At 34.1% G+C, this 17,219-nt stretch overlaps 1 protein-coding gene across 6 annotated transcripts in view; it reads right to left on the reverse strand.

Moving 5' to 3' along the window:
- LOC129749349 (rab11 family-interacting protein 4B) overlaps positions 1 to 17,219 on the reverse strand; it is a 215,051-nt gene that overhangs the window by 10,656 nt on the left and 187,176 nt on the right. For 5 of the 6 annotated variants that reach the window (XM_055744298.1, XM_055744293.1, XM_055744294.1 and 2 more), the window contains 2 exons: positions 2,683 to 2,977; positions 2,273 to 2,311 (listed from right to left, as the gene is read on the reverse strand). In XM_055744298.1, coding sequence (XP_055600273.1) covers positions 2,273 to 2,311; positions 2,683 to 2,977 — 334 coding nt within the window. The remainder of the gene's footprint in view (positions 1 to 2,272; positions 2,312 to 2,682; positions 2,978 to 17,219) is intronic. The other variant, XM_055744297.1, reaches the window with a different exon arrangement.

A 17,219-nucleotide genomic window follows, 5' to 3' on the forward strand; every position in this document is an offset into this window, starting at 1 on the left:
AATTTCTTCCTTCTTTTAAGCCTGCCTTCGAAAATTATTGTGCATAATTGGCATCAAGTGTGTTGAAACTTTTCGAAACTACTTAGAACGATAAATCAATGATTATTTTACCGAAAGAAACATTGTAAAGTAGCTATATCCGTGGTATTTCACATATGGGACTGTTATGCGGGTATATTTCATATGGGACAGTCACGAGTTGATATTTTTTTCGAAATTTCTAGAACAAAGTCTCTTTTTTTATTGTTTTATATTGAAGTCTTATGTTCAAAATGACGAACTGTCAGGCTAGATGAAAAATGACGAAAATTCATATGGGACTGTTATGCGAGTAGGGGCAGTATAGTTGTAGTGCTATTTTTATAGTTATTTCATGACAAATTTTTTATGTTTAAAAAATAAGGACAATTTCCAAGAGTAAGCCCGTATTGGAGAAACAGATAGGAACCCTATCAAATGGTTTACTGTGAAGGAAAAATAAGTATGGAAATTTTGGGAGGGCCTAGAAGAATGTGTGAAGGTAAAATTTCATTTGTATTTTGAATATTAAACTATTTAGCAACTGCTATAATTTTTGCCCTCTATCGTATGCAGCATCATTATTCTTTTTCCGATTATAAAAGTTTTAAAAAGAAAACTTTAAAATCAAGGTAAAATTGATTAACTAGAATTTGAAAATATTATGAAGGTGTTTTGTATCGTTAAAATCGTCAAAATAGAGACTGATCTATGTAACCCCAAAGCACCAAATTCTGAACAGAGACGAACTCTAATTTCAAATCAAATCTTAAGTAGTCTAATGCATTTCTGTTTTACGTTCATAGGAGTCCAGTACTGGTTTTAAAAATATGAAAAATGCCACATTCTTCTTTACAGAAAAAATATTCGAAAAATACTGTAAAAAGTTATCAATCTAACCCCGGATTACGATTTTCTATTTTGGTAGGATCTGGAATCATTCTATTATGTAAAACTGTGGGGTGATAAAAAGTCAAATATGTTTATTTTGTGCCGATGGAGGACAATAGGCTAAATTTGTCATAACTTTTGCCAAATAATTTTTTTTTAAATTTCAAGAGTCGAGCTTCAGAAATAAGAAAACGTTATCGAAAATAGCCTTGGTAGGAAAAAGGAGGGTTCATAGAATGCATTATAGATGGTGCACGTGGTGCCCAAAAAATAAAGTTTAAAATCTTGATATTATCTCAAAAACCACTTGACGAAACGTGACAGGAACTTGCGCAAGTGCACATTTTTTTACTTGGCAGCTTTACTGAAAATTTCATCTACTTTCCTTCAGGCATTCAAAAGTTACTCACAAAACCAAGTGTTGCATTTTTTTTTTTCAAATACACTCCTTATGTGCCTCATTCACATAACATTTATCATTTTCCATTTGTTCTCATGTTATACAGAAATGATGGAACAAATGTTAAATTTGGCCTTAAATACCCAACACTCTCTTCATGAATCAATTCTTATAATTCGGCATCTTCGAGCGAATACTATTCGATGCGCTGAATAGTAGTTCAAAATTTGGACAGCTACAGCTTTAATATGCTCACAAATTTGAACCATCCTCGATTTCATTCAAGCTATTAGCCACAGAGTTTACCAATTAAATCTTTATTTACACAGGCAATCATCACTCATAGATCAAACGTCTTACGATTCAATTGCTCAACTACAAAGTAATCTTTTGGCCGAACACATTCAATCAAGGTCAAACTATTTGCCCTTAAACATTGATCGGTCCATCGAGCAAGTAGGTAGGTGGTAGTAGTAGTACAGAGAGCGCAAATCACACGCAACAATAACAAGGTTAGTCAATGTCACGGTTCTCATTAAACGCAATCACAAGCTCCAAATCAAGACCGAATGAACCGAACGAATTGAACGAACAAACTTGTCGCGTGTGGCAGCACCATCATCCGTAGTTCAATTTTATATGAAACTCCATCACCAATGTTTTACTTAGTATGTGCCAAAAGAAGCAATCTCAATCATTACGATACCGACACCAATTGTGGTGCTTGAAACCGAAAAATCGACATAAAGTCCTACGCGTTAATCATTTCCCTTTAAAGAGTTAGTAGAGACAATTAAAAGAGGTTAAAAGTACCGGCACCTAGAAAACCACAGATTTGGCTAAAGCTATTAGGCGTATGTAGGTAGAGCGATAGTGTTACAACGAGCGCTTGATTCTACGGGTTTATATGGCTCACTGAATGATGTTCTTTTTTTTGTGGTCAGAAACACGCACAAAACTAACCTGAGTTAATGACTCTAAGGTGGACGAATCAACGGTATCCTGTGGAAAAGAAGAAAAATGGGAAAAACGGAAAATTGCGGTGACAAACAACATAAAAAACAACAACAGATTGAGAACAAAACTAAAGGTAGGTTTAAGTAGAAGCCGATTAGAGCTCGTTTCTATATATGAGTAAAGAATGGTACCCTCCCCAATGTTTAGCTTGCGATTACGTTGAGGCAGCAAAATCAACGCTGATGGTGAAAAATGGTTGCCAGTTTTTTTTGAGTGGCTCAAACAAGCGTGTTCTACAAAGTTCACCTCACAAAGTTGCGTCTTGAAGGTAGGGTTTTTTTTACCTTCTAGCTAATCTGTGCTACAAGTTGCCCAGGGATTCAAAAACGATAAACTACCGAGTAAGAGGAACTCACCTGATTCTGGCTCATGGCTTCCAGCTCCTGGGCCAAGCTGTTGGTGGTGCCATTTAGGAGATTTCGACCCTCCTCGACGCCCTTGGTCAGCACCATGGCTTGCAGTTCCTCGTTGGCTTCTTCGAGTTGTTTGTTCTTCTGCCGCAGTTCGTCCATCTCTTGGTGCAGCTCCTCGAGCCGAAGCGATTCGGGCGATGTTGTGGGTAGGGCGGGTCCACGTTCCGATCGTAGCCGTTCGCATTCCTTGCCGAGTTCCACCATCAGGTCCTCGGCTGCCTGTTTGTCGGCTTTGTGTCTAAAAGGGGATGCATTTAAGTTAGTATAGCATCTTTAGCGCTGCGCGCTGTATGGCCGCTTGACCACTACTTATATGGCATATTTCAAAATTAAGATTAATCCACCTTACAAAATTCAACATTCAGTATAATATCCAATATTGTTAAAATGTTTTTTTTATGTTATATTGATGAAAATTGGAGGGATTGAAAATTATAAAAAATCAAAGAGATCATAGAGACCAAAACTGCATAATAAAGGTACAAGAAAAAAATACGTTCACCATATTTTGCCCGTAAGAGTTTACTATTTTGGATGTATAGTGCCGGTTTGGGTGTATAGAGGTATTCAGAGAGCGAAAACTTCGTTGCTTTTTGACGTTCGAGATATACTAGGGTTTTTTTCTATTTCTGGGATTTTCATTCTGTGCGGATGATTCATCTCTTTTATACTAGAGTTTCACATTTGCACTCCGATACAAACTTAGATCACGTACAGTACAGTGAAACCCCGCTCATCCGAGAAAGTCGAGGCAAAGACCACTTCGAATAAGTGGAACCTCGGATAACACAAAGTAGGGTAAGTGAGCCTAATTTCGCTATATTATGTCAGAGGTTTTTAGCTTTGATATTTGTAAGCCAAATCATTAATTCTTAGATATACAATTTTTTGGTAACTAAGTTCCAAATTTTTTTCTGAACTCTGTTATGGTTTAAAATAATCATTTCAAGCTTTAATTTACGAAAAATATCATGTTTTATAAAGTGTGTCGAGGTTCCTAATTTGGCACTAATTGTTCCTAATGTTAACATATTGGTGTTCCTAATGTTAACATATGAGAAAAAATGTATACGCGTACCCAATATTTGTTTCTGATTTTGCATATGGGTCTGTGTTTTAATACTTCAATGAGAACAATCTCAAATCTCACCTTTTTAAAATTTTACAACGTTTTTGGAATATGAATAGAGAAGTAAGGATTGTTAAAAACCTACACAATATTCCTTTACGCTAATTTTCAAGAAAGAAGTGGATGTTGAGCTTATTAAAATTCAAACTTTAACTTTTCCAATGAGTAAATTTATTATATTTCAAAAAGTAGAAAATTCATTGTAATGGATACAAATAAGATACAGTCAAACAGACCATCATGAATCAGCATGGTTAGATGCAACATTTGTGTATCACAACATTTATTTAATTTTTTTTAGTATAGTGTAATAAAACCAACATTTAATCTTAACAAAACGATGATGTCGTAGTTTCTCACGTCGTGAGATAGTTTTTTTTTAAGTTTTTGATTCGTAAAGAAAATTTGAAAAATCGAAAGATTCCTTTTAATTCAACCAAGGTAAATGAAAAGTTCATATACCAGTATTTCGATAGCAACTTACTACCTTCTTCAGTGAACGTTTTCGATTGATGAATGTGTATCGTTTCCCTCCATTGAAATTGAAGCATTTACCGTGGTTGAATGAAAAGGAATCTTTCGATTGCTTTGATTCAGCCGTAAAATACTTTACACAGAATGACGGATTGTCTTAATGATATCACCTACAAATTTTATATTGATTTTATTATCCTATATCATTACTGTTGGTGTATAAATATTGTTCGGACAATCATTTAATTTTTTTAAATAAATATTTTGAAAATTCCGATAGCAGTCCGGGCTAAAATGTATTGACATGCATATCAGGTTAAATCTTGTTTCCATATGCTGGAATAGCGTTTTAAATTTTGTGGTAGTATTTTTTATCCCTAAATGTATACAGCACCCTTATGCTTTCTTTTTAAAAAAAATCTTTGACTGAAAACATATCAAATTTAATTCGAACAAAATAAAAAATAACTGCAGATCGTGCTTTATGTGTAACGAAATCACAAATATATGAAAAATTATTACTTTTCACACTTTTTCATTAAAAACAAAGGTTTTTGCAACTCACCCCTTTTTCTTAGTAGGGTGAAAATCGCATGTTTTGTAAATTAAAAATTACTGGTGAAACCAATTATTTTTTTGACTACGTTAATTTTAAGTCCCCTAAACCTTAAAACTTTTGGTGTACCACCGGTATGATTATCTGTGGACATTAGGTTTTTAGAAGCCTTTGAAATGGAAAAGTGTTGCATAATGCCCCAGATGGCGGAATACAACGTATTTTATTTAGATTTTTTTTAAATTTTCCTTTCGATTCTGTTCTTGTTGAAAAGCTCTCTGTAACTTGATAGTTTTCTTTCTCGGTCGCGTAGGGTGCGTTCGTACAACCTGGCGAAAATATTTTTTCAACATTTTTAGCTTTGAGATACACTGAAATAAAAAAATATCATGTTTTATTAACTCAAAACAGTATATTTTAACATATCGTTGAAAATTAACTTAAAACACAATTCAACCAACCAAATCTATTTTAAATACATTCTATGATTTTGATATAGTTTGGAAAACTTTGACTATGTCCATAATTAGGAACACATTGGAAATAGTGTTCCTAATTGTGGACATAAGCTTTTTTTAGTTTTTAAAAAAACATGGTTCTTACATACTTATTACTACAATCATGATAAAAACAACCCGACAAAAAATTTCAAAAAATTCGGATGACAAATTCAGGTTTAATCGTCCGTTTCTAAATAGGTGTCTTTTTAAGAAATTAGCTAACAACTCCATTTCATTAGGACATACTTTCAAACAAACCGGATTTCACGAAAAATCCTGTGAGTTAGAAAACTAATTTGTTTGTAAAATGAAAGTTCACATGATCCGTTACATTATCATTTTTTTATAATTGTGAAAAGTGAAAAATAACGTCAAAAACAGTCAAAATCGAACTGTATGTTAACATTAGGTACACATGCCAAATTAGGAACACTTACCCTACCTTTGCACATTGAAACCGTTATCCCTTTTCTCCAGCTTTGCACATCATTGGGGAGAGGTAGGCTATATATATAAGGCAGCGTACTGATTTTTTTCTAATATTACAATGAATATGTGTACAAAACCTATATAGATACACATAAGCAGGCATCTGTTTTCTATACATGGCAGTAATTTTTATGTTGAAGTCTCCTTCAGTAACTGTTGTCTAAAATGCCGAACCTCAAACTATGCGGGTAAAATGAGTCTATTTATGTTTTGAGCAAAATTTCAGTTTTTCTGGCAGTATTACCGTATAATTTCATTGAAAATGTTACAGTGAGCAAAATAAGAATAGTAACACTATGTATTTTACTTGTTAAAATATGAATGATTGAAAATTACGAAAACTTTCTTCAACAGTTTGTTCTGAATTGCTTAACGGATAAATCAAGCATTAGTTTACTTTTTTTAGACATTGCAATTGGCGTTGAGGACCATAAATGTGAAAAAAGGGGTGCGAAATAAAATAAGAATAGCACCACTTGAGTTTTTCAACAAAAACAAGATTATTTTCAAAAATTTACTGTGTAAAAGTGAATAATAATGCTTCTGCGAATTATTTGAATAGATAATTACATTTTAGAAGTTTTCCAGAATTCCAAAGGTTTTCAAAGGTACAGTGGTGTTCGAAATAATAGCAGCGGCTCGAAAATTGATAAAATAATTTAGGCATTTTTCTGTATTGTCACTTTAATTTCAATTCTCTCTTGGTTTAGTGAGCATATTAGTGGTACATTAGAAATACAAAAGATTGAGGATCAGAATATCAATTGCAGGCTGAGAATAATAAAAAAATGATTTTTGCCCTGTTCGAAATAATAGCAGCAAGAAATTAAATATTTTTTAAAAACAAATAATGAATTAATACCAAGTCTTTCTCTATGTGAAAGTCATTTATGACATCAATACTTCGTAGTGTACCCGTTATTTCTGATCACTGCAGCGCAACGGCGTGACATAGAGTCCACAAGCTTTTGGCACCGTATGACAGGTATTTCTGACCATGCACGGCGAACTACAACCCATAGTTGCTCTGCATTTGTCGGCTTTGCCTCGAAAACGGCCTTTTTGATGTCTCCCCACAAATTTTCGATAGGATTGAGGTCCGGCGATTGAGCCGGCCAATCCATCACATCAACGTTATTGTCCCGGAACCACGCTTTTGCTCGTCTGCTGGTATGTTTCGGGTCATTGTCCTGTTGGAAGATCCATTTCAAGGGCATTTCCTCTTCTGCGTATGGTAGCATGATATTCTGAAGAATTTCCACGTAACCAACTGCGTCCATGATACCGTCTATACGATGGATGGGCCCAACACCGTGGTACGAAAAACATCCCCACACCATGATTTTGGCACCACCATGTTTAACCGTTTTCACGGTGTACTGGGGTTGGAATTCTGCACCTGGAGGACGTCTGACGAACATTCGCCTACCGCTGGAACCAAACAACTCTACTTTGCTTTCATCAGTCCACAAAATGTTACGCCATTTTTGGATGGGCCAATTGACGTGAGAGTTGGCGAAGTTCAAGCGGTTATGAATATGTCGTGAAGTTAGTAGGGGCACTTTCCTCGGGCTTCTAGCTTGCAATTCAGCTTCAATCAGACGTTTTCTTACTGTTGAGGTACTGATGGGAAGATCCAACTCTTGTTTCAGTGCTCTTGATGAGATGTGTGGTTGCATTTTCACCAACCGAATCATCTTCCGGTCAGTTCGTGAAGCTGTTGCTCGCTTTCTGCCACGAGTTTCACCCTTTTCCTTCCAGTGCAATGCATTGTATATCTTTTTCGCAGAACAGTTAAGCAGTTCCTGAACTTCTCGATATGTTTTTCCGCTTGCAATCAGTCGTTTGATGTGATTTCGTTCTTCGAACGTACAATGCTTCGAGCGACCCATTTTGCTGAAATATTGCAGATTTTCGGTAATGTATAATCAACCAAAACTCATCATGGAACCTTTATGTCTCTTACCACAACAAATTCATATCGAAAACTATGAATTTCTTCAAAACTTCAGCGATTTAGTGCACTTTGTTACCTGTGCTGCTATTTTTTCGAACAGCCCAAGAACGATATGTTTTCAAAATGGCAACCGAATAAAGTAAACAAGTGCGTTGTGCATCGAAATAGTCGAGCGTTGCACTCATCACTCATCAATACACTAACGTGCGTAACATTTGTTAGCGGAGGACAACACTCATACAAGTACGCAGTATAATTCGATGCGCTTCACTTGCGCTGCTATTATTTCGAACACCACTGTATTAAAAGGGGGTTTTAAGAGATGCTCCTCTAGAGTTAAGGAATGTAAAACTTCATTGCTTTTGCCAGACATGTTTTGTCTGACTGGTAGAAGAAACGATATTGTTCTCATGAATCGTCCGAAATTCTATAGAAATCGCATTTCAAGGCTCATGCCTGAAATATTGCACTTCGCGTAACTTTTGATCTCATCGGTAGAACTTTTCGAAAACTTCAGACATGCTAGCTTTATATTTCAACAATCACTGTGCAAAATTTCAATAAAAAATGTAGCGTAGTTTCAGAGATATTGAAGTTTGAATGAGAAAAGTCCAAAAAGTCCGATTTTCGTAGAATTACTGTTTCTCAGGCCACACAAATTCCGGAAAACTCAAATTTTGTGATATAATAATGTGATAATTGATCTATCTAACGCAAAAAATTAGATCAAATAATGTCATCAAAGAAAAAAGTTATGGAAGTTCAAAGTCGAAGTGACAGTGCGCGTGCTTCCAATTACGTACGTACGTACGTAGAATTTTTAAAAGTCAAAATATTAAATACATCAAAGAGTTAAAAAAAAATCTTGTCTGAATTTTAAATTTTCTTTTTTGAGTTGGTAAATTACTAAAAAAATTTCTTGCCTTATGTTCAAAGCGTAACGCCTTCAAAATGCATTGATTAAATACAAAATATCTTGTCAGCTATTTCGTCAAACGGCCGTAGTCGCATTTAAACCGTTATGCGCGTTTAGGAACACTTTCCTCTACAAGGATTTTATATGAAACCGGTGGCTCTGATAATGTGTAAACTCGGATAACCAGTGCTCGGATAAGCCTGATTTTACTATAATATTGAATTTTTAAATTTCTCAAACCCTATGGTCTAAAAGGCATTGTTTTGTTGCAAAACTCGTCCATGATTTTTTGCAGAATTTTCAAGAAGCGTTTACATGAGTAAATTTAAACTTTTATGTTTGTAAGGAAAAATTGAATATTTTGTTCGGAAAAATCAACATAATTTTTGTTCCTTCTGGAAGTCGAGCCTGGTTATGAGTTTTGTGCTAATTCATAAATTATTCAAAGGAAATTTTCCGTTGCTGGATAACTTTGTCCGAGACCTTAACTTTCTATCTTGCTAGGCAAAAATGGAGCGCTATTTCAGCGTTTAAAGAAGTTTTAGTACTGTCTATTGAAGAAATTGATGAGTTGCATTTGTAACACTGAGGCAGTCTTTGTTGAACCATATCTGCTACCATTTAAATTTGACAGACTGAACTGTGGTGAAATTTCTTGGCAAATGCATGATGGCGAATATTTTGAAATAAGGTGTTTCGATATCGATACATACATTCTCGAAATTTCTTGAATAGCTTAATTTTTCAAGGAGAAATGGCTTGCATGGAAGATTGCGCTTTTGATTCCCAATAAATATCTAACAAAAAATCCATCCATTTCTCAAATGCATAATTCACCTTCTGTAGAGAAGCATTTTGGTTGCTTAACACATTCTATATCTCAGACACCAATTAACCAAATCTTATAAATTTAGTATCTTTGAGTTACTGAAATTGTGTTTTGAAAAATAAATAAATTAATTCATAACATTAGAGCTATGTTTCGTACAGTAGCACGCTGGCCAAGGGTTACCATATCCCGCAACGCTAAAATGGGTGCATAGAGATAATAGAAGTTCTGCATTCCAAAATCAGGTTATTTGAAGGTTTTCAAATACCCCCTATTTGTTATAAATTACTTACAATAATACATTAAATATAATTAAATTAAATTTTGTTCTTTTAAAAACTTAAAATTTTAGACTTTTATTATTTATTTCATTTTTATTAATTTCTTTGTGAATTTTCAGTGATTTTTAATGATGGTGACATGACATTTTATTAATAGCTAACAGAGCTTTATTTTATTTTTTATTTAAGTTTGACAATAACAAATCTGAAAAAGGATGGATAAAACCAATACACGTGTTTAAAAACAGAAATTCAATGCAACTTTTAAATGCCCTATATTTAAATGGTACATCACTTAATCTTTATCATTTTTAAATTCTCTCAATTTTTTAATTGCACTTCTTGACAAACATTCGTTATTACACATTCTTGTTAAAACCGATTCGTCATCACTTCCATTTAAAAATCTTCTGGAGGTTACCATAGTTATAACTAAGAGCAAATTCACTCGTGTTGGGGAAAAGTAGTAGAAACTTTGAAACTTGTAGCACATTTTGAAAATTTTACCATGAAAAAATATTTTCAATATCTTTGGGTGTTGTTTTTTTCACAGTTCTATAACTATTTCAGCCGTATGTGATAGAAATCGAGCTATTTTGCATCACAGCATGCGAAAATAGAACACGTGTTGTGAAAAAATTGAAGGTCGAGTTGAAGATCTTGAAAATGATTTTGCATGGTAAAATTTTCCATATGTGCTACAAGATTCAAAATTTCTACCACTTTTTCCCAACACCAGTTCTTAGAGCAAGTTCACTGGTAAAAAGTGGTAGAAATTTGGTCCCTTTTATTAGCACATTTTGAAAATTTTGCCATCCAAAAACATTTTCAATATCTGTGGCCTTCAAGTTTTTTAACTACACGTGTTGTAGTTTCGCATGCTGTGATGCAAAAATAGCAATATTTCTATACGGCTGAAATGGAAACAGTGCTGGAAAAAAATACAACGCCCAAAGATCTTAAAAACATTTTTGCATGGCAAAATTTTCAAAATGTCAAAATTTCTACCCCTATTTTCCAACACCAGTGAACTTGTTCTTAGCGTTGGACGTTGAATCGCTAATTGAAGTTTGACGTTTGTTATAAATTTTTGTTCAAATTTCGAAAAAAAAACATCACCGATAATCATCAAAAACCTTTTGGGTCGAATCACAAAATTTCAGATATCTTTTGTTTTTCTCAAGAACTCATAACTTTGATGCCGGCTGATTCATGTTTATAAAAAATCTAAAATTGTTCGCTCAAGCTTATTATGTATTAAACTTCCATAATTTTCGTCAATATTCAGAAATAAAAAAATATTTCTCAAGATTTTGGTTTACTTTTATTCCTAGTATTCAACACTTCATTTCATTTTCGCTTGAAAATCATTTTATACAGTCAAAAAGAAAAAAGAAAAAAAAATTAAAATAAAATATGTTTTTACACTTTTTACATACATCAATTGTTGCAAATTAGTTACTTTATGAAACGAAGGTTTTAAGCTAACAGAACAAACTGGATGCTGTTATTGCCAAAAAAAATAACAGCAGAAAATATATTTTTAACATACAACTTTAGTTTTGCTTGAATCGAAAATAATCTCTTAACAAAAGGACTTCGAAATTCCTTTGATCATGAGTAGCTTCCGATTTTTGGCTGCTCTTCCGACTCACTATAATCGATTTTGCTTTTCAAAGTGGTAGGAGTCAAATAATTAGGAAAAATGTATCCTGAATAAAAAAAAAAAAAAAAAAAAAAAAAAAAAAAAAAAAAAAAAAAAACAAATATTTAGTAATGTCAATAAACAGTATAGTAGGCGCTGAAATCACTTTTTGCTGGGTCCCCAGTCATATCGGGATCCCAGGAAATGAGCGGGCTGATCGTGAAGCAAAAAGAGCTTTGGATCTGCCACTGACAGAACAAGAAACCGTTGAATTTAAGGAAGTGCGGAAAGTTGTGAAAACACAAATCACACATAAATGGCTGATGGAGTGGCACAGAAATTTAAATAATAAACTACGTGAAGTGAAGAACACTGTTCTACCGTACAAAGCAGTGTTCTCAGGAAAAAGGAGAGACGACGTTATTTTAGCCCGCCTGCGGATCGGACATACACTGCTCACCCACGCGTTTCTCTTGGATAGAGTCGATTGCCCATTATGCCCGAGATGTAACGAAACTCTAACTGTTAAGCACATCATCGTAAACTGCCCACAACTAGAAGAGGAACGGAGAAAGCATGGCATCCCAGGAAACCTACGCGAAGCATTATCAGACGACAGCGATATGGCGGAAAAAGTGATAAAATATTTAAAAACCCTCCAATTGTATGAAAAAATTTAAAATTGTATTGTAATTTTCGAAAAAGTTTTATGGACCCGAATGATAAAAAAGGTCCCTAATAAAAAAAAAAAAAAAATAAACAGTATTGCATCCTCTATAAATAAACAAAATAGAATAGAATAGAGGAACGATGCATAAGTTCGAAATTTTTTCTAGTGAATTTTAATAGCAAAATTTGCTGAAACAGAGCATTTTTGACTAATTTTCGGTTTCCTTGTGTCATTGGTATTAAAAAAACAGTTCGGATAGTATTAATTTCTTTAAACTATTTAATCTAGTCAGGAAACAACTTTTGCTTCTAGAGGTTTTACACTCGCATTCCTGAGAGTATTTGTGCCATGAAAAGCATTGGATCTGGCGATTTCTCTCATTTGTAAAGGTTTCTTGCTTAACCGTTATCCGCTCTTTAGTGTCAATCTGGGGGAGGAAGACTGAATAAAAAAATGAAAAAATCTTTAAAACGTCAAATTTCTCTCATCAATCTACCGACCAGTGCGAAGGTTCAAATTTTTACTTTCTTATTAGTGATTTTCAATAGAACTTTTTTGATGCTGAAAAGCACTTGTTTTGCATAAAACAATGATTTAATAAAGTTTTGTTTTGCTCTGGCAAATTTTTGCATGATCAGGCGTATTGAGTCACTTTAATTTCGTTGAAGTTTTTGAAGCTGACAAATAAAATTGTTTGATTAATGATTGTTCTAAAAAAGATTAAATAACAGATTTAGATTTTGTTTAGATCATGTTTTTCTACCAATTGATACAAACTTTATAGTTTTAGAAACATTGTGATGTAACTCGAATGTGTTTCTGAAACAATATTCAGATACAACACTTCGCTTTTCTGTTATTAAAAGTCTGTGAAAATTAAATACGAAAAAACATGCTTCAGAAAAAAAGACTGTAAATAGATCAGTTACGATGTGCTCAAAAAGTTTGATCTAGTGTCTAAGAAAGCTGAAGTTAGAAGCTACAGGTTGCACACAAGGTTTTTTTAATTTTTTTTTTAAGATCAAGACTAAAAAAAATGTAAAAAAAAGGAGTAAACCCGACTTTTAAATCATTGGACCGTCAAAATTGTTTAAGTCACATAAAATAAATTTTTAAAAAAGGATTGGGAAGTTGACGATATATTAGAAATTTTCGCACAGACGAAGCACAGAATTTTTGACGAATTTTCAAACGTAACAGGTTTTTGTCAATTTGCTTTTATTGTTTGAGCACTTCGTAACTGATCTCCAATCTTTTCCGGAGCATGTTTTTCGTTTTTTTTTCTTTGACTATAAATAACGGAAAATTGATCTGCAGTAGCTAAATATTTTCTGCGAAACATATTCGAGTTCTATTACTATGTTTCTAAAACTATAAGTATTGTACAAATTGATTGAAAAATGAGAGAGATATAGCTGTTTTAGTCAGGAGCGTCAAAAAAAAGGAAAAAATGTACTAGGAAAAGCAGTAAATGAGATTTCGAAAAACTGATACCTCATCTCATATACCTGGTGGTCTAAAAATCGACATGTCTCGAAAAACAAATCTCTCGAGACCAAATTTGATCTTTGGATTAACAGAAAACACCATGCCAGATTTTAGCTCAAAAGCGGGCGCTCAGTGACGCGAAGTTTTTTTTTTTGTATTTTAATTGGTATCGTACTTGAGAACCTAACTTATGTGAACTTGAGCCCTGAATTTCTTTGCCTTAGATTATTGAAGAAACTATCTTAGTAACTTTGTTCTGGATTCAGCCATTAAAAAATCATATCCCGGGCAGACTTCGATGCCCAAAATGATAGCAAACTGAGATCATGATTAGGTGTCAACAGCAAACTGATAGCGTCTTTTGCTGTTGATTTTTGTGCGAGAGCAAAATTAGGCATAATTAAGGTTTCATATATTTTGATCCGACAGCAAGCTTAGACCACAATAAGGTATCAACAGAAAACAGTAGGCAAAATTTGGTGTAGAGTTTAATTTGATAGCAAAACTAGGCATAACGGAGGCGTCCATATTTTCTTATTAAATACAAACCTGAGATCAACTATAGGCTGGAGCAAATTTCAAATCCTTCTTTTGCCACTCAAAGTTGGCACATCGTGAAGAAGGGGAGGGGGTGGGGGAGGTTGTGGTTTGGTGAGATGTTTAAAAATAATGCAAAAAACTAATAAATTGGAATAAATTGCACGTAAGCTTGTATGCAACAAAATTTCATACAGTATCATTGCACAAAACCTATAGATCAAGTAATTATTTATCGAAAAACTCAAGGAAATCAAGGTTACAAAGAGTGATAAAACTCCCATCTTCCACAATTTGTTTTTTGCTTTTGTAATTTTTCGGATATTTGATAAATTTTTAAAAATTCCCATAAAATACTTGACAAAACAAGAAATTGATATTTGTTCCGCCCTAATCAGTCGACCAAATGGGGGACAAGCAATTGGTTGCAGGAACAAAAATAGTTCATTGCGGACTAGGCGTAATGCGCAAGTTTCGACCATTCAAATAAGTATGAGGTTTTTTTTCGTATTCCATTTTATCAATTAATACAGATCAATGCTACATAAGTAACACATAATGTGTACTTTCACCCTCTTTCACCTAACAACAATACAAATGCGTGGGACATATATACAATGTCACTGGTGCATCTCAAAAAAAGGGATGCCAGGTAGTTTTGTCAAAAATCAGGAACAGTAAAGAATAAAATCAGGATTTTTCAGGGCACCACTAATTCTGCTTGAATTACATAAATCAAGGCGAAGTAATGGTACTGGAGACGCTTTAATTTATGTAACCGAGAAAAGAAGTATATTTCCTGGCCTGCACTTTATATGAAAAAACACCATTTATATATCATCTGAATCGAAGATTATTATCGGTTAAAATATTTTATAACAGATTTTTTCGATATCCTGATGATTTTACTACAAATTTAATTATAATTAAGATATTTTTGAATATCAGGACAATTCCGTACATTTTAAGGACCTTTTTTTTAATTCATGAATTAAATGAAAAAATCAGAACGGTCCCTCGAAAATCAGGACAAATCCTTATTTATCGGGACACCTGGCACCACTGCTCATAAAGTAAACAAACTTGTGTTGTGTTTATTTTCACCTGTTTTTATAGTGGCAAAGTGCAGCAAATCTTTTCGGGATGTTTTGTTTTCCGGCAGAAGCATCATCGGATGCGAACATAAAATTCCATCATTTCCAGAGGTGAGTTAGTGTAGTATGTTTGTATACATTTAAAATTATTTGAATATTCTGCCTGATTTCTTCGATCATTGAAGGCCCGCTCAATGGCCCCATCGGAGGCGAAATTGCAGTCACTGCGTTAGCAAACTAATCGCAGCGTACGGTGCAGACAACCGGTCGATCGAGCTTGGCGCACGGTACCAGTGTCTTACTGGTCGGACGACCAGCGATGTGAATTTTTCACGGCGCAGAGCTTAAACGGGAAACCGAAACGGGAGAAAACGCCTCGACCGCTTACCAACCGTCCGGCTCGAACCAAACGCACCTCAACCGATCAGCCCGAACAAACCGATCCGCGAAGGAATCGTAGTTTTCCATCGAGGAAGTCCGCTCAATTGAGTTGAGCTAGGCTACAATTTGGTCACTAAAGCATGGTGAACTTCCTGAGGAAAACAAATTGGCCGCCTTCGTTCTCTCTCTAATCGAATGGCCTGGAGAATAACAATAAAGCCTGGAGAGAATCTAGTGCTACAACCCGCTATCACAGGTATGTAAAAATTGGGCATGTCCTAACCTAGAAATGCCGAAATATCTTGGCTGACCAGCCATCGTTTCCGAAAGTGCTGATTAATCGGTGATTTTTTTTTCTTTATGTCATCTTCCTACATGGATGATCGATAATTAGTCAAGACCAGCATACAGATTGTTATTGGAATCTCTGGCCCGCTGCAAGATGTTAAATTCCTTATAGTTTTTTTTATTTACAACGTAACTCTCCAACTCATAAAACAGAAAAAACGGATCGCAGGAAAATGAATGGAAAAACAATCGTATTTCGTCTACAAGAAAAAAATCTAGGTTTTGTAGCACAATAGAATCGAAGGGAAATTATTTTAATCTGAAATTCTTATTGACTATTTGTTTAAATCTCTTAGAGTTGGTTTTATTTTAATTCATTCATTCCCCTTCGACTTTACAAAATCCAGGTATATCGCGTTGTTGAGCTATTGATGAAATGAGATATTCTTGCTAATTTTAACGCGAACTGTTAATTCGCCTTTAAAAGGTAAGATTACAATATTAGTACATTGAATAATTTTTCTCAAATTAAAGCATTGAGAATTGTTTTTAAATTCATAACGTTGTAAGTTGTAATATAAATATTCCCTTTGGTAGTTACATAACTGCAGGCGATTTTATGAATATTGAAATGTACCATAATTTTCAATTACATACTTAGAGGCGATATGCATTGAACATAAGAACGTTAAACATAAGAACGGTGATTAAAGTTAACACATTTGATTATAGTGTACTGATTTTTTTTTCCTTTTTTTAGATCAACGACTCCGCATTAGGCTGCCGAATGTTTACGACTTCGTGGAGGTACTCAGGTAATGACAGTTGGGAATATGATGACAATCAGAGTCCAGCCAAGCATAAGCAAAATATGGCCTGTGTGCAAAAGTTTAAAACCGGCAGAGAGTTCGCCTTATCGGAACGTAAATTATCAAACGATTCAACGTTACCACTCGGAGAGGGGCTCTCTTATGTATGTGTAAGTAGTTTATTTTTTTTAAAATAATTAATGTTTTGCCGTTTTCCATTAAAGTATGAACATCGATTTTATTGCGCCCAGTTTTCCTAGAGTTGATGAAGTGGTTTCAAAAATGTAATTCTAAATACATTGATTTTTTTAGAAGGCGTTTACAGAAAAATAATGCAAAATTTTGCTATCACGTTTTGAGGGTCATGTTTACAATTATTTCACTTGACATAAGTTGGTACAAAAAATAAATGAGTAGATTGTTCGCAGGTGAATAAC

Source organism: Uranotaenia lowii, chromosome 2 (genome assembly GCF_029784155.1).
Source record: "Uranotaenia lowii strain MFRU-FL chromosome 2, ASM2978415v1, whole genome shotgun sequence".
In the NCBI taxonomy this organism is placed as follows: domain Eukaryota; kingdom Metazoa; phylum Arthropoda; class Insecta; order Diptera; family Culicidae; genus Uranotaenia; species Uranotaenia lowii.